The sequence below is a fragment of the Mustela erminea genome, chromosome 3 (assembly GCF_009829155.1).
Source record: "Mustela erminea isolate mMusErm1 chromosome 3, mMusErm1.Pri, whole genome shotgun sequence".
Classification (NCBI taxonomy): Eukaryota; Metazoa; Chordata; class Mammalia; order Carnivora; family Mustelidae; genus Mustela; species Mustela erminea.
In genome coordinates, this window is record NC_045616.1 from 104,535,196 (window position 1) to 104,557,851 (window position 22,656).

The 22,656-nt window shown below is 45.1% G+C and overlaps 1 protein-coding gene and 1 long non-coding RNA gene across 7 annotated transcripts in view; one reads left to right on the top strand and one right to left on the bottom strand.

Annotated features, from left to right (window-relative positions):
• The window catches only part of KCNIP1 (potassium voltage-gated channel interacting protein 1), a 338,382-nt gene that overhangs the window by 15,136 nt on the left and 300,590 nt on the right, over positions 1 to 22,656 (bottom strand). Inside the window, exon 2 of one of the 5 annotated variants that reach the window (XM_032337033.1) lies at positions 2,372 to 2,404. The exons of the other annotated variants lie outside the window; for them this stretch is intronic. Coding sequence (XP_032192924.1) covers positions 2,372 to 2,404 — 33 coding nt within the window. The remainder of the gene's footprint in view (positions 1 to 2,371; positions 2,405 to 22,656) is intronic. 5 annotated transcript variants of the gene reach the window in all.
• Positions 34 to 7,196, top strand: LOC116586720. 2 transcript variants are annotated; one of them, XR_004284122.1, is made up of 3 exons: positions 34 to 293; positions 2,240 to 2,276; positions 6,741 to 7,196. It is a non-coding gene; the product is annotated as an uncharacterized LOC116586720 (long non-coding RNA). The 2 variants fall into 2 exon arrangements; XR_004284121.1 differs by lacking the exon at positions 6,741 to 7,196 and adding an exon at positions 4,205 to 4,603.

Consider the following 22,656-nt stretch of genomic DNA (forward strand, 5'->3'; position numbering starts at 1 on the left):
CTAGAAGTTCTAGAAGGGCCCACATCTCAGAATTCCCCTCCCTCATGCCTGCTGTCCCTTCCCTGCCTTTGGTTCCAGCCAATGTAAATATATTCTGAAGAAATTTCTGAAGGGACTGCTGAGGTTTCCACATTCATCCTGTGGCACCGACCCTGCCTCTCCACCATCCAAGCAGTCCCTGGGTTCTGCCCAGGTGGCCCGAGTAAAGGAAGGAGGGCTGCTCAGCTCCCTGGTTGGAGGAAGAGGAAAACAGAATTAAGAGACGGGGAGCCACCTTGACAGTTCCTTCTGAGGTCCGTTAGGTCTGCAAGGCAAAATACTGCTTATTGTTATTTTGTTATTAAAAGTAATGGTGAGCCAGTTACTAAGTCAGTCTGAGTTTGGATGATAGACATCAAAAGTAACCTAGAAATTTAATACTATGGCAATAACTACATAGCAAGAATAAATTAGAATTCTTTCTGTTGGTAAAGTACTTTTAATCTGTAAAATGTTAAAAAAAATCTGTAAAATGTTTTCATGCCTGTTTTCCCATTACAACCTTGTGTGGGGTGGGGAGTTTTTGAGACCATTACCCTTTCCATTCGAATATTAGAAAGATGGGTGTCCTAACAGATAAGGAGATTTTCTAACCACGAGTATCTTAAACAATGATGAATTGTCTATTTCTGTGGGTAGTTAAAACAAGATAGAATGACCAACTGTAGGGGATTTATAGCAGGAAATTCCCAGACTGAAGGGTAAGTTGGAGAAGATGATTCAGATTAAGTGGTCCTTATTTTTTGTGGTCACAGACTTCTCTGGATGGGGATGAAAGCTTTAGACCCTCAGAAAAAGAAAATGCTCCTAATTACAGTATCCTTCTGTATTTTTGGTTAGGTCCTGGGTATTTTAAACACTTGGAGCCCACGTTAAGGGCTTCTAACACAGATGATCTCTTCCACATCTGTGACTACGTGGCTTTGCCTGAGTCACACAGCCAGCCCATAATAGAATGGAGGGACGAAGAATCCAGCCAGTCATTCCTGGGTCTCTTTTATAGATCTGGCTTCCATGTACCCCTATACTGGCCTCAGCTTCCCCAATGAACAGACTGCAAATTGGTTTGTAACCAATGTTACAAAATTTGCAATGTTAGGCGCTTTTCTCCTGACAAGCTCTGTGCAATTGTACAAGCTCTGTGCAACTGTACAAGACCCTCAGACTATGAACCCTAAGAGGACCTCAAAATTTGCAATGTTAGGAGCTTTTCTCCTGACAAGCTCTGTGCAATTGTACAAGCTCTGTGCAAATGTACAAGACCCTCAGACTATGAACCCTAAGAGGACCTGAGCCTTTGGGATCCTCACTAGTGAGGTGTCTCCTCTGTTAGCTCCATGACCATGACCGTGGTCAAAAAACCATAGCCATGATGACCTCCTTCTCCCTGGACTAGAAAATAGTCTCTGCTTCTTGGGGTTTCTGGTTTTGACTTTAAAACCACCCATCTAGTTTTAACATTACAAAATGGTAGCCCTTGACATAGAGTGCCCATTGATAGGTCTTGTTTAGTCCATAAAATGTGGAGGGTTTTTTGTTGTTGTTGTTCTTTATTTGTTTGTTTTTGCAAGTAACTGCTAGTATTTAAAGATGAGAGGTTGACAAAAAATGATTTTTAAAATTTCTCTTAGAAAATGGGATTATCTGACAAAATTCTCACAAAGCAGTAGTTTACAAGAGCTGAGCAGTGACTGTTCCCTCTGAGTAGCCAAAGTCTCTAGTGCTCCCCCTGTTCATCTGCGGCTCTTACTTCGTTTATGCTACTGCCCTGATCCCCATAAGCGTTTGAGTTCCTGATCTCTGCTGCTTACCTCCCACCTACCTACCTTTTCCTACCTCACTCACCACCCGGCCAACCAACTTTTCTCTCCCTATTTGTTTATTTAAATACATTCCGCTTTGTTTCATGAAGGACTTACAACTGATTATATGAAATAAATATAATAAAATAAAGAGATAAAGTAATAAGAAAAAAGTGCCTTAGAAAAGGTTGATTACATTAGGAGGTCCAGACCATGGGGAAAAAAAGAACTTAGAAATTCAGGTCATTTGTTCCAAGCAGTGACTACACTTGAGCCACACACTGGCTCTGAGCTTTTCCATATATCTTGCTGAGAAAAAAATGTATCAGTTTCTTAGTGGGAGCAAAGCTTTTCCTATAACTTGTCTCTAAAAAATGTTTCCAGCTGTTTCTCTCTAGGTGGGGTTTCTTAACAAGAGGCAAAGAAAATTCATGAGTGAGTAGACTAAATTGCAAAATGTATTTGGTTAAGAAGTTCTTCTTTTGAAAGTAATGTGACCAAAGTTGTCAAGTTAGTTTAAACTTTTTTACCTCTCTGATACTGGTAATACCACCAGGCGATGTCTAGGAAAAAGTAAGAAAACATTTTACCAAATCCATTCATCAGAAAAAACAAAACATACTTATTTTCCATGGAGATTCTACTCTGAGGGGGTCCAGGTCACCATCTAGCTCGACATATGCAAAGAGATCTTGTAGCCAAGCTGGAGCTGACCTTCGCCCTGTCCTTTTCCCACCGTCAGAACAGGCAAGAGCAATGGGTCACGCCGCAGTGCCCACGGCTCCCAGCAGGGGGCTCACTGAGCATGCCCGCAGCCATGCAGCCATGCAGTCTGAAGAGAGATGGGATGGCGTGGGGGCAGAGGATGCACAGATGTGGATGGGTCCTTGGAAATACCCGCACGTTTGATTGAAAAGTGGCTTATGCGGAACCCTTCACAACAGAGATCCCAGTGTCCCCCTCTGCTAGTTTGTCATTTGAAGTTGCACGTTTTGTAGGATTGTGTATTTGCTCATTCAACACTCATGAATGACGTATCTGCTCTGCGTATTTCAGTGAACGAAACAACTCTGTTCCCTGCTCTCCTGGAGCTTACAATCTACAAGCCTTTGCTTCTCTCTTTCCTTCTCGAGCCTGAGAAGTACGATGCAGGGGAAAAAAGGGGGGCTGTTGAAAATAAACTGATTAGCCCATTAGGATGGGTGAGCAGAGGGGATGCAGGTGAAGTCCCCTGTTAGGCTGAATAGAAAACGTAAGAAAAATAATCAGACCTGGAAAGTCTTCCATGGCAAGTTGGAGTTGGGTGGGTCCAGGTCCCAGGGAACAGGAAATGGGGGGGTACACTTGCTGCTCTCAGCTTCATTTTCCCTCTGTAGGGTATTATTTGAACTTCCTCCTGTCCTTCCATCAGCCCTGACCACAAGCGCATCAGCCAGCCCAGCCATCACTTTAAGTGTGTATTGGTCACTCCCTACCCCCACCCCCAGACAGCAGTGGCTCATTTTCTGCTGTCCCTAAAAGTCCTTGTGTCCTGACCTGAATCCCCCGGGAGAAGCTAATTTTGCTGGATTTAGTTGCCTCCTTTTATCACTCTGATTCGTAGTATTTACATTCGCTTACTTTTTCCAATAGAGGAAGTTTAGTGCAGTTTTAGGTTTACAGAGACGTTGAGCAGAAAATACAGAGTTCCCATGCATGGTTCCTCCTGGTTTCCCCTAAGCATCAACATCTTGCCCTGTTCTGGGACATTTGTTACAGCTTATGAACCAAGATTGAAATATTTTTAGCAAAAGTCTATAATTTACATTAGAGTTCATTCTTTGTGTGGTATAGTTCTCTGAGTTTTGACAGATGTATATATAATGTCACATATCCACCACTATGCATCCTACAGAATAGTTTCACAGTCCTAAAAACACAGCATTTTTATAGAAGTATATCTACAAATATGGACCGACCATCTCTACCACGCCAGGGATGGGCTTGGGGAAAGGTGAAAAGACATACCATTTGTTCATATGGAGCTCTCCGACTGGTGGGGAGACACACACAGAGACCAGGATTACAAACTCAAATGCCAACAGTAGTTGGGAGGTAATTGAGACGAGTCAGGGACTGGGTATACCCCCGGATGGACTGGTAGGGACTGAGAACTGGTGAGTCATTGTCCCATGAAAGGGAAACAGCTCTTCCACTGCCCATTGTTATTATGTAGAATTTAGGTTCGGGGAGTCCAGACCTTTAGAAATTTTTCCTCAGGAGCTGTTACAGTTAAAAGTTCATGTCCCGATCCTTAGCTGTCATCAATGAGCTTAACATTGGAAACATATAGCATGGGCCAAATATATTATTCCTATTTGTAGGATGCTATGGATTGCTGGTCTGGAACTGTTCATTGGCAGATCGTGCCAAGTAGCAAGCAGTGTGGCTAAGACACTTGAGAGCCAAGAGGAGGAAGCTTTTATCAGTTGTCACCTGGCTGGCACAGAATTGGAAGGGCTGACAAGGATGGCTTCATGGGGAGGTGATAATTTATTTGATACTTCAAGGAAAAGGGGAACAAGGGAGTACCATATGCAATAGATACAGAAGCCAAAAGGCCCAGGAATGGTGAGCTCTCCTATAACAGAGCTGACTTCTCACTGAGAATGACTCGAAGAGGAGGATTAAAAAAAAAAAAAAACCTATCAATTAAAACATTTTTTAAATTGTCATAGTAACAAAAACAAAAAGTCACCTGAAGACTGAGGGGGTGGTAGGGTAGAGAGAAGGGAAAAAAACCCCTCACACATGTGTTTGAAGGCACTAGAAAGCTACAAGGTATCATATCTTTAGAAGCCATGATTCTGGAGGGAAGAAAAACTCATTAAGGTGAGCCTGACAGTCAGTGCTGCTTTTCATCTTACAGTGTATGCTGATTTCTAAGTGGCATGGATAATGAGCTTGAGAAACTGAGCAAAAAGTGTCTGCTAAGAACAAAAGGTGTAAGCAGAGCTTTCAGCATCCGGGAAGACAAAAATGGTATTAGTACTACTAAGACATTCAGGGCCTGAGGGACCAAGATTGGAGGAGCCACAGAGGAAGGAAGCACAGACAGAAGCCTAAGAACCTGAGCTGTCGTAAGTGACAGATGTCAAGGGAAACTAAGCAAAAGCCACAGCCTAAAGGTTGCAGAGCTGAATGGAGCTCTTGGCAGGCTCATGGTGTTATGGGGTAGCTGGTGGAGGTCAGCATCTTTTAGGAGGGGAGTTCCTGGTGAACATTCAGGTTTTCAGCTTATTTTGCCAGATTTAGTTGCCTTCTTTTATCACAAAATTTGTCCCCCAAAGGGCTATGTTCTAGGAGGAAGACAAAAATAGACGAGGCCTCTCAAAGATGGAAATCCAGCCTCAAAACAGCTCAGTCCCCATTTGGATTAAGTTGGTCTACACCTCCTTAGTTATCTTGCACAAATTGAAGGCTCAGCCAGATAGTGTTCACATTTTGTTTTCTAAGGCTCACCACTCATAGAAAATTTGCCAGGCCCATTAAAAGACAGGACCAAGAGAAGAAGAGAGAATATAGTAGTAGATTCATGGGTGATCTAAATATTGGATTTATCAAGGTGGGCTTTAAAGTAATAGTGAAATATGCTCAAGAAAATAAAAAGATGGAGATTCCGCCAGAGAATCAGAACATATAAAAGTAAATGAAAAGTTCTAAAATTAAAAAAAAATGTATTATACAAAACTGACAAATAGATCAGTTTAACAGCAAGATCAGCATAGATGAAGAGAGAAGTAATGGTTCAGTGAATAGGTCAAGAGAAAAATACATGGACTGATGCACACAGAAATAAAAACATGAAAAATACAGATAAGACCATAAGAGAGACATATTGGACGTGAAGAAGAGTTCTAGCGTTTGTGCAACCTGGGTGCCTAAAAGGGAGGAGGTAGAAAATGATGTTGAAGCAATACCTGCAGAGATAACAACTGATCATTTCAAAAACTGGATGAGTGAGATTGAGCCACAGATATCAAGGCACAGATTCAAGAAGCATAAACCCAAACAGATGAACACAAAGAAAACCACACCGAGGAACATCACAATAAAACCTGAAATACAGGGACCAAGAGAAAATCTTCACTACAAGAGAGCAAGCTTCACATAAAAACAAGCCCTAACCCAGTGCTGCTTGCGAGCCCGAGGACACAGAAAAGGTAGAGGTGAAAAGATGGAAAAGGATAAAACACGCAAACACACATCAAGAAAACCAGGCATGGCTATTTTAACATCAGATAAAGTAGACTTTAAGGTAAGAAGCTTTGCTAGAGAGAAAGAGGGAGTTTGCATCATGAAGGCGTCACCCATTAGGAAGATATAACAATTCTAAATTAATATGCACTAATAATATGGTTTCCAAATACACACAAAATGAAGGCTAAGAGAGAAAATGAGAAATTGCAAATTCACGGTCATAATTAAAAATTTCGGGGCGCCTGGGTGGCTCAGTGGGTTAAAGCCTCTGCTTTCGGCTCAGGTCATGATCCCAGAGTCCTGGGATCGAGCCCCACATCGGGCTCTCTGCTTAGCAGGGAGCCTGCTTCCTCCTCTCTCTCTGCCTGCCTCTCTGCCTACTTGGGATCTCTGTCTGTCAAATAAATAAATAAAATCTTAAGAATTTTTTTTTCAAACCTCCTCGCTCAGCAACTGATAAAAAATCGATAAGGGTGCAGAGGATATCAGCAATACAATTAACAAATGTGTTTCTATTGATAGCAGACAATCTCTTTGCCCAACTGCCACAGATCTCACACATCCCTCTTAAGTGCTCAGGGAGCATTTACGGAACGTTATAAAACCAATCTCAACAAAGTTAGAAGAACTGAAATTATGCAGGATGTTTTCTATCCACAGTGGAATTAAACAAAAAATTAAGGGAAGAAGAAAAAAGGAAGACATCTCCAAATGTTTGGAGATCAAGCAGTATGGTTCGAATTCCTAAGTAACACATGGATGGACGAAGAAATCTCATGGAAATTAGAAAACATCTTGAACCAAATGATAATGAAAGTATGACAGATCAAAACCGTGGGACGCTGTGAAAACTGAACCCAGAGGGAAATTTAAAGAGCGTGTCCTACTTGAGCTGCAAATAATTTAGGTGACAGTGTGCATAAAATTGAATGCCATGCTGCCTCTTGAAATCACATTGCTAGTGCTTCCAGTGGTTCATTTTCCGTGTGCCTAAACTATGTTGGTTACATTAGAGACTGTATTAAAAATGGCATGCTGGCTTTTGAGAATGTAATCTTTTCCTTCCCTTAAACATGGTCTATTGGTATATTCGGGATGAGTCTAACACCATCTTTTGATCAACAGTTTACCCCATTATAATCTGGGATGAAGATCCTTGTCGGTGCCTGTATGAAGCCAGTGTGTGGGGGGGTTGGTTCGCAGGGGGACAAGTTCCATTGGTCTTGAAATGTAATCCTGGAGGCCGCGATTCTTACAGCTCGGGTTTGGAGGTGAGTCACAATCTCACTCAGACACACACAGCTCACACAACTCATCAGCTCTGAATTTTATAAACTTAACAATGAGTCCCGGGAGTGCTGAGCTGAGCTTTGATAAAGATTTTCTGAGTGTTCTGGACATTTTTTCCAGTCTTCTTGCTTCAATAAAACTCAAATCATGTTTTGCTCCAAGCGTTTGTTCTCTTAATCTTGAAACCCTCCTGCCCCTTTTAAGCAAAATTGAATTTATACATTTCTCATTCATTTACACCTTAGTCCTGAAAATCTTCTGAAAAAAAAAAGAGTCCTACCAAAAAAAAAAAAAAAATCTTTGAATACTGCTACCTGCTACTTCCATTAGATTGGGGATTTTCTAGATCGAATGACTTGAAAGTTCTTCCACATATAGTGTATTTTGATTCTCTGACCTTTCTCCCAAAAGGAGGGTGTTTTTGAATGTGACTTTCTGATCAGCACATTGGGTGGGTTGTGTGGGAGGTGGAGTGTCAGATGTACCTTGGAAGGTGGTGGTCCTAGAGATTAATTGTCAGAAATATAATGTAATTATTAACAGTCCACAAAGTCATTACACAGACTGAGACATACACCACAACTGGGTTGTGTGACAGCATGAAATTCACACATTTCCCAACAAGATTGAAAAAAACAAAGAAACTTCTGGGAAAGAAGTGAATCACTTAGATCCCAGGGTTGGCAGAAAGAAGGAGCCCTAAATGGTGTTTCAGGACAGGGAGCAAGGGTCACAGATGTGAAGGACTCTTGTGTTCCCTCAGCTCCAAAGCAACATTTTGGTTCAGTGCAGCCCCTGGCCAGGCTGTGAAGTAGAAATGTCGGGTTCACTGTAGGGTCTCAGCCACAGGTGGAAATCTCTAGATGACATTTTAAGTGGACCTCTGTATCTGGGGAAAGTGTCCTGGCTGATTTACTCAGGCGGCACCAGCAGTCTCCACAGCTCTAGGGAACACTTAGTCCCGTGAAGCCCAAACCCTGCTGCCAGCTGGTATCCCCAGTGGGGAACCTTCCACCATTTCTCCTTTGGTCTCAGCTGTCCACTGCCCTGAAGTTACAGCCCATGGAAACGGCTAGTTCATGAGTGGTGGCTGCCCTGCTCTGGGGATGGGGACACACTGTCCAGGGTAAGTGAGTCTTGAATATTCCTGTAGGAAATGGAAGAGGATTACAGAGATGGGATTTTGTTGTTCCTCTTGACGGTGAAGCTAAAATGTCAGTTCACTGCAAATGAGGGGGAGGCAGAGGGGGTAGGACCCGTGGGGAGGGGAACTGCTAGTTTCAAGCTGGAAATATGAAGGTGCAGAGAGAGGTCAAAAAAATTACTCAAAGGAAAAGTAAACTTGCCTTGTGAATAGGACTTCTCTGAGGTTGGCATAGAATTTTCCCATCAGTGGACACTCAGTCGATCTCGGTCAGGCTATTGTGTGAAAAGCCCGTCATTCAACCTGCTTTCGGAAGAGAGGCTCGCTGGCTTTCCAGCTAAGTCGACAACTTGCCAAGTGACAGTTTCCAAGCAGAGGGCTTGCTTCGGGGAGCTGCTGAAGGTTAACAACTGGCATTTGGGGGTGGGTTGGGGGGAGCCTGATTGATAACATTTTCCAATCTCTTTGGTGCAAACATGCCCACTGGGCTATCGACGTGAAGCCACCGGAGGAGGATTTGGGGAGCGAAGCACGCCGTCTGCAGGTGTGAGCGGCTGCGTCATGGCCCGGCTGCGAGGTCAGAAGAGCTGGCCAATGTTCAGCTAGCCCACATTAGCAAGCTCAGGGCCCGAAAGCCAAGTTTATCAAGTCGGCTTGCCTCTACAACCCAACCAAATAAACCTCTGCGTGGTTATTGTGAAAATAAAGTGCTGTACACCACACAGAATAATCACAGCAGGAAATAACGGCGATTGGCCAAGTGAGCTTCTGCTGGAACTCAGTATTAACGTATCCTCATATTAAGTGCCTCTCTTGGTGAGCTCGGAGAGCAGGGCAATCGTTTTAGGATTGCTCGAATCATCTCACAGTCCCTAGGAGGTATATGGCTGTTAGACTAATTCCAGCCATCATCATACCTACCTTGTAGTCGCGAGTCTAAAGGAGATAAGGTAGGTGAAATCCTCTAAGCACGCAGTAGGTGCTCAAAAATGTTATTTCTATGGAACAGTGTGTGGTGTCCGTGATTTTTGGCCTAATCCAATAATCAAGTCTGTAGATACTTTCCAGGTCATGATTGTACCTTTTCTGATGGATCTGATTAATCAAGCGTGCTCCTCTCCAGTGTGGGAAGATCTGTTTATTCTGGGATTTGCTCTATCAGAAAAGCACCCAGTTGCCGGTGCAGGTTGGACACTAAGTGGCCAACGTGCGTATGATCATTCTGTATTAACTGCGGTGGACACAAGCACAAGTTTCTGGATGAAAGAGCGGCGAGCACCTCAGTCCGTGGATTGCCAGGGGGCAGGGCGCATTGTCTGTGAGTGGTGGACCCCAGAAACATAGGGCCCGGAGTGGCAAGTCAGTAGATATCATAACTGACCGTCACTGAGAAAATTTCCTGCCTCTTCTCCCCTAGAGTTATTACACAGCTCCATGTCCTCTGCCCTTAATAATCCAGACAGCAGCGTGGGTATTGCTTTGGTCTGTTTCTTAGCTGGGGAAGGGAATTGGACATTACCCTCGCCAGCAACACGTATTGCCGAATGCAAGGACCGCAGCCAGTTCATTGGAGAGCGGACGTCCGCTTGCCCAGAGGCAGGGAGGAGATGGCAAGGTGTCATCTGCAGGACTCGGCTTGGAAGCCTCTTAACTGTGCACTTAATAAATGAAGCCTTGGCAGACATACCTTGAATTATTAATGACGTTATTCAGCTTTGATTGTTTCCTTCTTTTGGGGAAAGGTTATTCACTCAAATGCCTTTGATTAGACTATACAATACATCACAATTGGGCATATTTTATGTGCAACTTTATGGTGATAATAGTTCTGTCTCATTTAGAAGCAAATCAGACATTATGAACTTCGTGATTTATTAATGTATTGATTTCTATAAATGTCAGCGCATCTCACATCCCGTCAGAGAGCCCAAGAGCAATCAGTGGAGAGCCAATAAAAATGTAAAATGAAACCATCATAAAAAAAGGAAATACTGCCTGTTTCGAAGCCCTGCTGCCTCTCTGAATTGTTTCAGGATCCAGATCATTACCATGAAGGCATCTCCCCCACCCCTGAGGAAACAGCCCACAAGAAGCTGGCAGGGGGAGCTCTGTCCTGCTTGTCTATTCTGCATGGTCTGAATAAAAACACAAGGAGTGACGAGTCAGACCCGGAGGGGTCTCTGGAGCCCGTGCCCAGACTCTTCATTCTGGAGAGTACAGGAGGACAAGGGGGTCCCTTTCCATCAGCTTTGCCCCATTACCACCTCCCAGCTCCCTCCTGAGGAATCTTCAGGAGAAAGCCCAGCTTCCCCAGCACAATTTCCCACAACTACCCAGCATGGGTCTTCTGCAACAGCCACAATCCTCTGTCTCTGCCAGAGCGTCTCATCAGCTGATCCCAACCTCAGCCACACTTTAAACCTGCCTTCAGAGCCATCTTCTCTGGACAGCTTTTACAGACACCACAGGGAAAGCTCTCTAGGTCCAAACTCCTGAGACACTTACTGTCTCCAATCATCCTCCAGCAGGTGTGAGAATCTACCTTTGCGTGTTGCGGATTTCATTTACGGGACTGGGGTGGGGTAGGGTTAAGACCTGTGTCTTTTGCGCTTCTGTTTTGTTTTATGTTCGGTGTCTCACTCCTTCCATGATGTCTGTACCCGCTTTGCACATAGTAGGGGCCGAGTAAGTGCTCGTTGTTTGCATAAAGTGTGTAGAACTGCAAGAAGCTGAACAAGAAATACAGTGAGTCCCGAGAAAGCAGCCAAGAGAATATCTGGGAAGTATTTGGCTAATTTAGTGCTTAATTCTGTCGTTTGACAGTTTAGTTTAGAAATCACAGTCTGGCAGCCCACAGGGTACAGTTGTTGTTTCACTTCTTTTAAATGTGAATTTTGACAACATTTATTTCACATAAAATATGGATTTTGGCTTCTCTTTAGAAATTGGAATTTATGTCTGTTCGGCCTGCATTATCACATCATCACATGGTGACAACTGGCTGGAGCTGAGGAGTAGCTGACTGCTTTAGACGGGGCATGTGCTCTCTAGTAAACTTCAGTCCCCACTATTCCCTAATACCTCCCCAGGACTAAGACCAAAGGACAGTTCTCCATTACCTCCCATTCATATTACCTGCCTCTGTCTGTGAGCCTAGTGTAACCACCCCTTCCCCCTACCTACTAGCATGTTTCTCCAAGTGACTTTGTTTTATGATAATCTAGAAACATGACAATTTCATTTTTTAGGTCCCAAGCAACATGGAGCAAAGTGTATGCCCTGTGATCAGAGAGGACCTCCGTACAGATTCCGGCTGTGTTCTTAGATGTAGGCTTCTGTGTGGCTAATACTGCACATAGCAAGAATGGGGTAGATTTACAGCTTCTGATTCAGTACGTTTCAGCTTTCTGGTCTAATAAACCACAGTTCACATCACACAGCTCCTGTGAAGAAAGTGTTATATTGTTCCCATTTCACAGGCAAGAAAACTGAGGTTCAGAGAAGAAAGAGAAAATATTAATTTTCCCATTGTGTTAGGAGCAATGGAATTAAGAGGTCATATGAGACCCCCCTGAAATCACAAGAATGGTAAGTAGAAGGGCAAAGACTAATCTCATCATCTGACTGATAGTCAGATGCCTTCTAGCATAAGGGACCATCCTATGGGTCCCCTCCTGGGCCCAATCCTATGTCTTTGCGGTTGTTGCTCTGTCTCAGCAAGTCAGGGGCCAAATTCCCCTATCTAAGCAATCTTCTTGTACTTCTGCACTTGAGAATTTGCAGAGCCAAGTCTGAGGAGGGCAAACACTAGCTAATTTCAAGGATTTCCTCCCCACTTCCCCTGCCTCAAGCTCTCTGCCATCCATTTAGCGTTTCCAATCTTGTTTCCCTTTTCTGAGCATGAAAGCAGCCTTTGCTCTGGCTGACAGGCTGTATAAGTCACAGAGCTCGTGAGTTACAGAGAGATGCTTTTATCGGGCCTTCTGACTTCACAGATGGGGCTGCTGGGGCCCAGAGAGGGAACTGGACTTGTCCAAGGTCACACACTGGATTCCTGGCAGCTCAAGGTCAGTGTTCTTTTCACAGCACCGTTCCCTCATTCAGCAAATAATCACTGAGTGCCTACTGGGTGCCAGGCACTCTTGTAGGTGCTGGTGACAAAGCAGGGAACAAAATGTGGAGAACACAGCAGTGAACGGAAGTGGTGATGTGTGCTTTGAATGCAGAGAAAGAGGGGTTCTGGGTCGAGAAAGAAATGGCTCATGGGAGGCATCAGTGTATACAGGGTGGCTGGGGAAGGTGGTAGGGAGCCGAACTGAGCATAGGCAGGAGGGGAATGAGGGTGAGCTTTACAATCAAAGCAGTCAGGCTTGAATCCCAGCCCTGCAGCCCAACAGCTGGTGAGCCTGAGCAAGCCACTTCTAGCCAGGGTTCTCACTGGTAAAATGGGCACAGCAGCGCCCATCTCCCAGTCTGTTAGGATCCAAGGAACCACTGCAGAGGAGGTACCTGGCATGTTCAAAGCATTCAATAAGGTCCCCTCCTCACCTGATGAGGAGAGCTGAGGCTGAGTTTCCTAATGGATGTCTCTGCTTGACGGACGGAAACTCTGGAGAGTCTCACTCTGGCAGGGTGCAACTCTGGAGAGCCGATGTAATACTCTATTAGCCAGGGCGGCCATCTGGAAGGCTTTCGTAGTTTAAGAGGATGCATGAGCAAGTATTAATTAGCTGAGTTAGTCTGTGAATCCATTAGTGGGTTACAGGACTCTGAAGCTTTTTAATCTGAGGAGTGGTGGGTGGCAACCACTAAGCCTAGAGTGATCCTTTGATGGAACTTTCCAGATCAGAGCTCTGGCTTGGAATTCCTAACCCTTCTAAATTCCTTGCTGTGAGCCAGCAGTATTTCTCATCATATGAATCTCAAAATGCCTGACCGTAAAGCTTAAGTTGGATCACAGGAGTCTGAAAATTAAATCTCACATTTAAGAAACCCAAATAGCTTCTAGTCATGCCTCTCTGCAAAGCCTACACAGACCTCCCCACCAGCATCTCAAATCCTGAAACACCTTGTCTAGCATGATCACTTCTACGGGATTATGGGTTGGGGAGACTGGGCAAGCTCATTAGTGTTTGAAATGCGTTTAAAGCCAAGTGTATGGATTATTTTAATAATTTTTATGTTATGGTTAAAACCATGGCATTTTGAGGCGGATAATGGTAAGTAGATGCTGTTTGTTTCATGGTGAAGATGGTCCTAGAAAGTCTAGTCCAGCCCATTGGGTGTTTGGTTGTATTTGTTGTGATGTTGTTTTCGTAGAATAATACTATTTTCAAACCACATGTGATATAGTGGTGATCCTTAGTGCCTTTCACCAACTATTTCTGGCTTTCCTCTTTCCATGTGCATGTTTGGATGTACTTCTAGTCCCTCTGAAGTTAGATGTGATCACATGGCCAGTTCTGGCCAATTGAATCAAATGAGAACGGGGTACTGTGTGTGTCCCTGGGCGCAGGCAGATATCAAGCAAAAAAATTTTTTGAATTACAGTTGAGTGAAACGCTATGGAGGGAGGCCACGTGGACTTCAACAGGAAGACCTAGCTGAAACCACAGGGCTCCGTTGTGGCAGTCCCAGTGCTGAGCCAAGGACAAGAAGGGGATGGTCAGGTGCAGAGTGAGGGAGGGAGCAGTCTCTCCAAGGACTCCCCCGTGGGAAGGAGAGAGCCTGCTCCAGGGCAAGAGAGAAGCTGTCCCTCTGTCTGGAGACAGGGACACGGTGAACCAGGGACAGAGGAGTGCGAGGCAGATTTGGACTGTATTGCATTGGGTCTTGGGGTCTATGTTCGCAGTTTTTCGGGGTGGCAAATAGCAAAGCAAGTACAGCACAGAGGCTTTATTGTCCTGAGAAGCCAGTGGAGAGTTATGAGTTATACTGTTCATCACCCCTGAGAGCTGATATGAATCATGAAAGACCAGATGTCTTTGGCCCCTCTGACGTGTGGGGACCTCACGGAGAGTGGCTTGGCAGGGCCAGTTCTCTGCCTGATGGCTTTGCACCCTTCCTCTCCGTGCTGGCTCTCTGTGATGGAGACCCGCCATTCATCACATGGGCCTGAGACCTTGGACTCGGTCCCAGCTCTCTGCAAGTGGGGACAGGGAAGAAAGTCCGTTTCTCCATATCAGTTAATAAAACCCGCACTTTGAGAAATTTGAAGTTCCTGCTAGAATGCCAAGGGACCTGGCAATTCCTGGCCAGTCAGGCTTGGCTGGAAACCTGGCTCCATGTCTTCAGGAATACCGTGAGGCTGGAGAAAATCTCCCAGGACTGCCAGCACTGATTCTAGCGAACCAGCAACTTCCTCCTTCAGTCTTGCTTGAGTTGGGCCATCCCCTGCTTGGGGGAAAAGGGTCCTGGTAGTTGTAATTAAAAGGGAGAGATTAAACATGCAAAAGAGGTGAATAATAATTGAAGCAAAAACCTCAGAAGGTGGGAAGCACTGTGGCCAGGATTAGCCACATTGTGGATAATCCACATTGTGGATAATCCACAATGTGGATAATCCTATATGCATTTCAGATTAGCTTTTAAAAACATTCCTGGAATTGGAAAAAAGCGGGTTTTGTAAAACAGCAAAGAAATATCTATCTATCTGTCTATGCATCATATCTAAGATATCATACATAAAAATTTTAGCAGTCACTACTGAGCGTTGGGGTTATGGATGGCTGTTATATTCTTTTTGCTTATGTGTATTTTCTAAACTTTCTGCAAAGAGTAGGTACAGATTTCTAATAAGACATTCAAAAGGTTATTTTTAAATCGATGTCAAGTACAGATGGGGAGCACCTCAACAGCCTTGCCCTGGGAGTGGGATGGAGTCCAGAGCCTGAGGCCCTTTCTCTGAGGAGCTTCCCAGGAAGCTAGGTCGGTGAGGGTGTGTGTCAACTCAGTTTCAACACTGGGAAATGGTGGGAACAATCCCTACTTTGCAGGGCTCTGGTGAGACTTAAATGAGGTCATCAATGGGAGTGTAGCTGGCAGGGAGGATGTGCACACTGGATGTGAAACATCTCCTCAGAACTCCTCCCTAACCCGTGAAGAAAAGAAAGACACAGCCTGGCTGGAGGGAGTGAGGAGGACAGGCTGCCCTCCATTCTGGGGGAGGCATTCCTGAAACGCTGGGCAGCAGGAGGCACGTTGGTGGGTGGGGGAGTCTTCCCTTGATCAGAATAGCAGCTGACATTCCAGAAGCATTTCCGAGGTACCAGGCCTACCTCTAGTGCTTCCAGTCTGTGACCTCGAAGAACCCTCCCCAAGCCCTGCGAGCCCCACACGGCTTCCCTGTTACACAAGGGGCTGAGACTCAGAGAGGTAAGGTCATCTGCCCAAGGTCACACAGTAAGTGGCAGACCCAGGACCCAAATCCAGGCCTGCTTGATATTAAGACCCATGTTCTCAACTCTGTGTTATAGCTTCTCAGGTTATAACCACACTGAATTGGATTAAGAGGCCAACTTGGCCACTGGGATGTGACCTTACCCACGTCTCATGGGCCTCATGAGGACCTAAGGCGATAGGACATAGGAAAGACCTGTGCCTGGCACCCAGACGTACTTGTCCCTGGTGCTTCCCTTTCTCTCTCATCTGGGTCCCCAAGAGGACATCCCTATAGCACTTGGGTCTTTGGGGGAAGTGTCTCAAAGCGACGCTGCTGAAAAAGCAATTTTTCGCTGTAGCTGTGTGGATAGATTTTTAATATTTAATTAGGAAGACCTTCTGCTTGGAGAGAGGGCAGGACTTGTTATTAAATCCCTGCTGCTTGGTCTCCCTCACTTGCCCGTGGGATTATTCATTCATTTCCAGTCACACAATTTAATATTGCAACAGCTAATGGGGAGATGTTGATAATTTGTAAAACTGGTTGGTCCCAAGGCCATTGGAGAGGCTCTGCGCCTGGATCTGATTCCGGGAGCGAAAGCAGGTTCTCGGGAGATGAGGGTGCGGGGAGGTTCCTGCCCCTTATCTGTCAACCTTGGCGAGTGTCTTCTGAGATACCACGTTGGGAGCCATGAGTATTAGAAAGACCTTCACCACATAGTTTTATCTTTAAGGAATTAGGACCCCGGGACACCAGAATACATTAAAGGATTTTTGGGTTAAAATGTGGACCTGGGGTTTGTTTTAATCAGGTACAGTAAGAACTGCAGACGTGGAAATGACTGCCGGGAGGGAAGAAGTTCATACTCACGGATCCCTCAAAACAAGAGGCATGGCACACCACGCAAGGCCGCATAAGGAAGCACCGGGGACGGTTAGGAGGCAGACAGGAGTGAGGGGAGAACATGGCCGAGCCTTTACTGGGGATTTTGTGGGAATGCATGGGAAAGGTGGGGACAGGTTGGTTGGGATTGGAAAGCTGGGAGAATCTTGGCTACCTCTGGGCTGTAGGGGTGTCCCCAGCTGTCTGGCACCTGGCTTGCAGTGGTTTGGAGCAGAGGGAATACTGACTTGGTGTGTGAGATGCTTGCGTGTGGGCTCTGGATTGGTTGGTTTGTGTACCAAAGGCATGCTTGCAGGGGAGTCATGGCTAGCCCTATGAATTAGCCAGCCCTGGGAGGTGGCTATCTCTCCATGATCAAGGCCCCAAATGCCGGAGTATCAAGAATACAGAAAATAAGAAAATACAGTCGGTAGAGTTTGGTTTTGCGGTTAGGCGTGGGTTCAAAATGCCTACTTGGAGATTTCCTAGCTGGAGCATTGGGCATGAACATTCCTTGGACTCAAGGCTATGTACTCAGTTTCTCTCCCCAAGACGACTAGAAAGCTCCAGCCTCCAGCCGGTTGCCTTAGCTCTACGAATGCGTTCTCTTCACAACCAGGCAGAAGGACCTTCGTAGAACATTCATTCATAGAGCACATAACTGTGGAGTGTCCAGTCTGTGCCAGGCACTTTAACAGGCAGTGTGATTGCAATGGTGAGTAAAGACAGGCACCATCCTTATCCCTGGTGTGATTACAGTTTGGTGCATGAGGGACTTAACCTAAGAGTCAGAGGCACACTTACAACATTGTAACTGTGAGGAGTGCTGCCGGGGGGAGCTGTTCACTGCTACAGAGAGGCAGGGGGCTCAAGGTGGGCCTGAAACCGGAAGGAGTGGGAACTTACTAGATGGGAAGGAGCGTGTGTGTGTGTGTGTGTGTGTGTGTGTGTGTGTGTGTGTGTGTGACATTCTAAGTGCAGAGGGAAGATGGGGGGAGCTTTTCAGGAACCTCTCCTGTGGAGGCTCTGGGGAGAGAGGAAACAAGATGTTCAAAGGAAATACATCTGAATATGTCCCTTGCTTTAAAGCCTTCAATGGCTCCCCATTGCCTGCAGGAGAAGGGCCATGCTCTTTAGTAAGGCCTTCAAGGTCTTTTATGACCTGCTTCCTGCTTAGCTTGCAGAGTTGGTCTATTGCTTCTCTCCTAGCTATGTTACCAGCTCCACCCATACTCAACTCTCCAGAAAGAGCTCTTTCCTCAACCAGTCTTCTAAGTGGGGCTTCCGTACTTCTGCACATGCTCCTGCTCTGCCTAGCACCTGATTGCCTTCCCTGTCTACTGGGTTAGTTCCTGGGTTTCCCTCAAATCTAACCCATCACACCGCACTCCTCCAGGGGTTGCTAGTTAGACTAGCATGTGAGTGGTGTCTCCTGCAATTGTGCAGTCCTCTCTATAAAATGTCACCTCAAGGACACCTCCTTCTGACATGAAAATTTTGTTCTCATCCCTAGACAACATCTGTATGGCAACATCTCTCTCCGGTAGCATCCACCATAACTGCGTGGTAAAGATAGAGGTCTTTCCATCTGCCTTGACCACAGGCTCCTTGAGGGGATGGCCAGTTCAATCACTCATGTCACAAATACATATTGAGCTCCTGTCCTGTCCTGGGTCGGGTACCGTTCCAGGTGCCAGCAACGTGATCACAAATACATCAGGCAAGTCCTCTGTTCCGTGGAACCTGGGCGTTCACTAAATAATCACACCCATGAATGTGCAATTATGGATCTTCTTAAGAACCTTGACAAAAAGAGAGGGGGGAGTGTGAGGAAGCAAAGCCAGAGGGAACCTGATTTGAGTCAGAGGGAGGGAGAGTCTGCAGGCATGCGTGCTGAAAGGTAATGTTAGGAGAGGCAGCGGGAAGAGTTTCAGGGAGCAGGAACGGCATGAGTCAGGAGGAGGCGAGCGTGAATTTGGCCTCTGGAGAAGCAGAGTGGAGGCCAAGTTGGTGGAGCAGAAAGACCAACCTATCAGGTAAGATGGCAACTGGTCAAACCATCAATTTAGGGGTTTTATCTTTATTTATTTATTTGTTATTATTTTTTTTAAGGTTTTTATCTTTAAAGCAATGGGAAGCAGAGGTATCACGTTTATAATTGCCCCAAACCGGAAACTCGTGCAAGTGTCCATCAACATTAAAATCAGCAAGAGATTGTTAACATGCCGACACAATGACATGCGGCGCAGCGATGTGAATGAATTAAGGACAGCAGCATCCGTCAATGTGGAAAATCCACCTGTGCTGCTACGAGACAGGAGAGCCGATATCCCGGGGGAACAGCCACTGAAATGGAGCCCGTAGAGGCCTTCTGGGATGCTGGAATGGTTCTACTCCTCTTTTTTAAAAATCTGGAAATTGGTGACATGAGTTTTGGTGCCTGCTATAGCTTAATAAGAGGTTTTCGTTATTGTTTTGCTTTGGCTTAAGGAGGTGCCGAAAGACTGCTAGGCAGCTGGCTGAGAGGTGATGTAAACTTTTTTCTTTCTTTTCTTTCTTTCTTTCTTTCTTTTTTTTCCTTTTCTTTTCTTTTCTTTTTTTTTTTTTGTGATGTTATTGAGGAAGGAGACTGGTCAGGGGCTGATTTCCAGTCTCTCCAGCAGTTAGAATCCGCCAGACCTGCTGAGGTAGGGGAGGGGAGTGTGAGTGAAAGGGATCAGGAGATGACAAGGAAGATTTTCTAGGCTTGAGCAATCGGGTGGGTGGTGGAACTGAGCTGTGCAGTGGGAAAGGCTGGGAGGGAGCTGCATCACACTTCCCTCTGTCTCCTGGCCCAGCAATGGGGTGTTACAGAGGTGGGTTTGGTTAATATTGATTTAACTTCCACTGAATTGTGAGTCAATTACCTGATGATCAGTGCTGGGAGAAGAGCCAGTTACCATCCCCTTGCTTCCTATACATTTCATCTTCTTAGGAGAATTCAGATGATTTGTTCTCCAAACTCAACAACTTTTTGTGGTAGGGTTCATGGATGTTTGTCAAATGGACAGAACATGTTTATTCTCTTTGTAAGTACAATGGCAGGCTATATGCTTGGGCACATAGGTGTAATAGCTTCAGATGTTCCTCATGATTCTAGATGTTGAGAGGAGAGGAAGGGACATTTAGAGAGCCTCTCAGTGTGAGTTGCTGTGTCTAGTGCATTTCAAGCCCTGCTTTATATACTCCTTAAATAACCTTGTTGGGATTATTTTATAAATACCCATTTCTAGGTCATTATGGCTTGATTATTAGTCATCAAGTAACAAAGTTGGAATTTGAACTGTGTCTGGTTTTGATTTTGCTAATCTGCTTCTGTCTGATTGGGGTGAAGGTCAGAGGATCAAAGGTGTCTTGGTCTCCATGATGATAGGAGGGAGCCCAGATGCTTAGAAAGTGCTTGGAAATCTCCAAAAGAGAGCAGCTCTGAGGTTCTGTTTTGCCATTTTTAAAAAACATTTACCCATAATGTCTCTTTATAGGATAATAAAAATGAACCATCTGTGGTTCATTGGGAAACATGTCTCAGGCTTATTAAAAATATATGAATTTTTATTTTAAGACGGGATGGCCATATTATTCAAAATTGTAAGCCAAAATGTATTATCTATTATTAATTTATTTTTAATAGACATCTTTCTTATAGATTAGCATTCTAATTACTTCTGAAAAAGTGGGCAGCAGCGAGACGAGGTTTCCAATTAAAATTGTCCTGAAGATAAATGGAGGTCTTGGGCTGAGAGACTTCACCCTTTCCCCAACCGGGAGCAATCCTAGCTGTCATAGCACGGGGGCCAGATCAGGCTTGTCATATGTGCTACATCTGCCCCAAGAGTTTGAGGCTTTCCTCAGGAGTGAATGGGGAGCTTCCAGCCACGCTTTCTGGAAAGGACTACACAGGGGAAGGTGAAGGTCATGGGGAGAACCGCCTTTAGCTCTCTGCTGCTTTCCCCTCCTCTCGGCTGCCTGCCCTTCCCAAGGTCCCTACCCTGCCTGTTTGCTAATCCTTCTCCCAGGCAAAAGGCAAGAAGTGCCTGGTGTAGTGACTGCGGCTCACATTATATGACAGGAGAGCATAGGGGCTCTTTCAAATCTTTACGTAATTGAAAAATCCCCACCTTTATAGTTTGACTGAAGCTCAGTCATGTCAATTCCAATCAGGTCACATTGGTGACAAGCCGTCTGTGGTCAGATGTTTACATCTGTCAAGTTGGAGAGGTGAAAAAGGTTGGATGCTGTGCCCAGGGAGTGTGGCTGGAATCCCAAAACTGTCACACACTTGTCGGGTGGCTTCCACAATTATGTTATCTACCCAATGGCATTTTCTTGTATGTGAAGGACACTGCCTCAGGTCTCCCCGAGGATTAGGTGGACACCCAGAAGTGTGTAGTTAATAAGTGGGTAATAGGCATGGCTCCCGGCCTTTCCTCTCTTGTCCATTCCTGTGTGATGTGGGAAACTGAGCTCTGGGTCACTCTGCCTGGCTGTCAGCCTGGCACTGTCTTTAAGGGACAATGTGTAGGAGCTCTGGACCCTCTCTCAACCCCCTGGTTCAGTGTTCCTTGCTGCGCTGGGCATTTCCATTTGCTGGGGCTTCAATTCCTTCTGTAGGAAGAAGGGGGAATGAACAGGGAAGTTGGATTTCTAGCCTTGCCAGTTCTTCATATTTTTAGTTTATCAATCAGTTATGGATCTAGTCTTTAGCAACCTCTCTAAAGTCATCTAGGCTATTTTCAGTTCATATTAATATTCTCTCAAGATACCAAGTTTTATTAAGTTTATTACTTTTGGGTAAGTCAGAGTTCTTTTTAATCAGTCCTAGTTTACTTCTCTCGCTCTTCTAATTTTAGTATATTTTAGGTTTTCTCAACATTCATGTCTTTGTTTAACAAAGTGAAAGCATGCCAATGCTCTCCATATTCAGATTTTAGAAACTTGACTTGTAGACTTATATAAAAGAACTTTAATGAATTCCTACTATGCGAAGTTGCACTAAGTGCATTCCATTTGTTAATCTCCTTTTATCTTCCTAGAAATCCCAGAAGGGGATGTTAGTATCCCCAGTTTGCCATTGGACAAGCTAAGTTTCACAAAGCTTATGTAAGTCTCCCAGGGTCCCGCAGAGAGTAAGCGCTTGTTCTGGGATCTGGAGCCAGATCTTTCTGTAATGTACTGTTGCAATATTGTAGTGCTACCCCAGCTTCCTTCTGCCTTCCTTCTCCTCTTTATACATCGGAGAGATGGAAGTTATTATTCCCGGAGTTGCTCGGCATTGATTCTTTGCTTCTTCAGACCTGGAGGATTTTTTAAAAGCCTCCTTGTCTTGTCTAAAAAGGCTTTGGAAAGCCTTGGTGTGCAGACTCGGTAAGAAGGGTCATCCAGGGCTCCCATCCAGCAGCTTGCTTCTTTCCTGTTGCACTTGACCTGGGCAGCATCTGAGGATAAAGTGCCAGACTGCTGCAACTTAATGCAGACCTGACCGAGGAACAGCCCGCACATTTAATACCATGCATGTTTAATTGCATCTGGCCAATGAGTGCATTGCATGTTTGGGTATCTTAGGTGGTTCTTGGGGAAAATCGAGGGCATGTATATCAAGCAATTTTTGAATTATGTCTCTATTAGCATCTGTGAATGTCTCCCTGGGGAAGCCAGGAAAGCTCTATTAGCAGAGCAGTTTAAAACAGGATTGGAGGAAGCAGTAGGGGAATATCCCATAGGGAACAATAATTATAAACAGCACTTCCATGTAAACAGGTCTTAATGTGTTTTCTATATTGAATTCCTGAGAGTGAGACTCTTGGGTGGTGTCTCAGCGCCCCCTCCAGGGCAGCACCCCT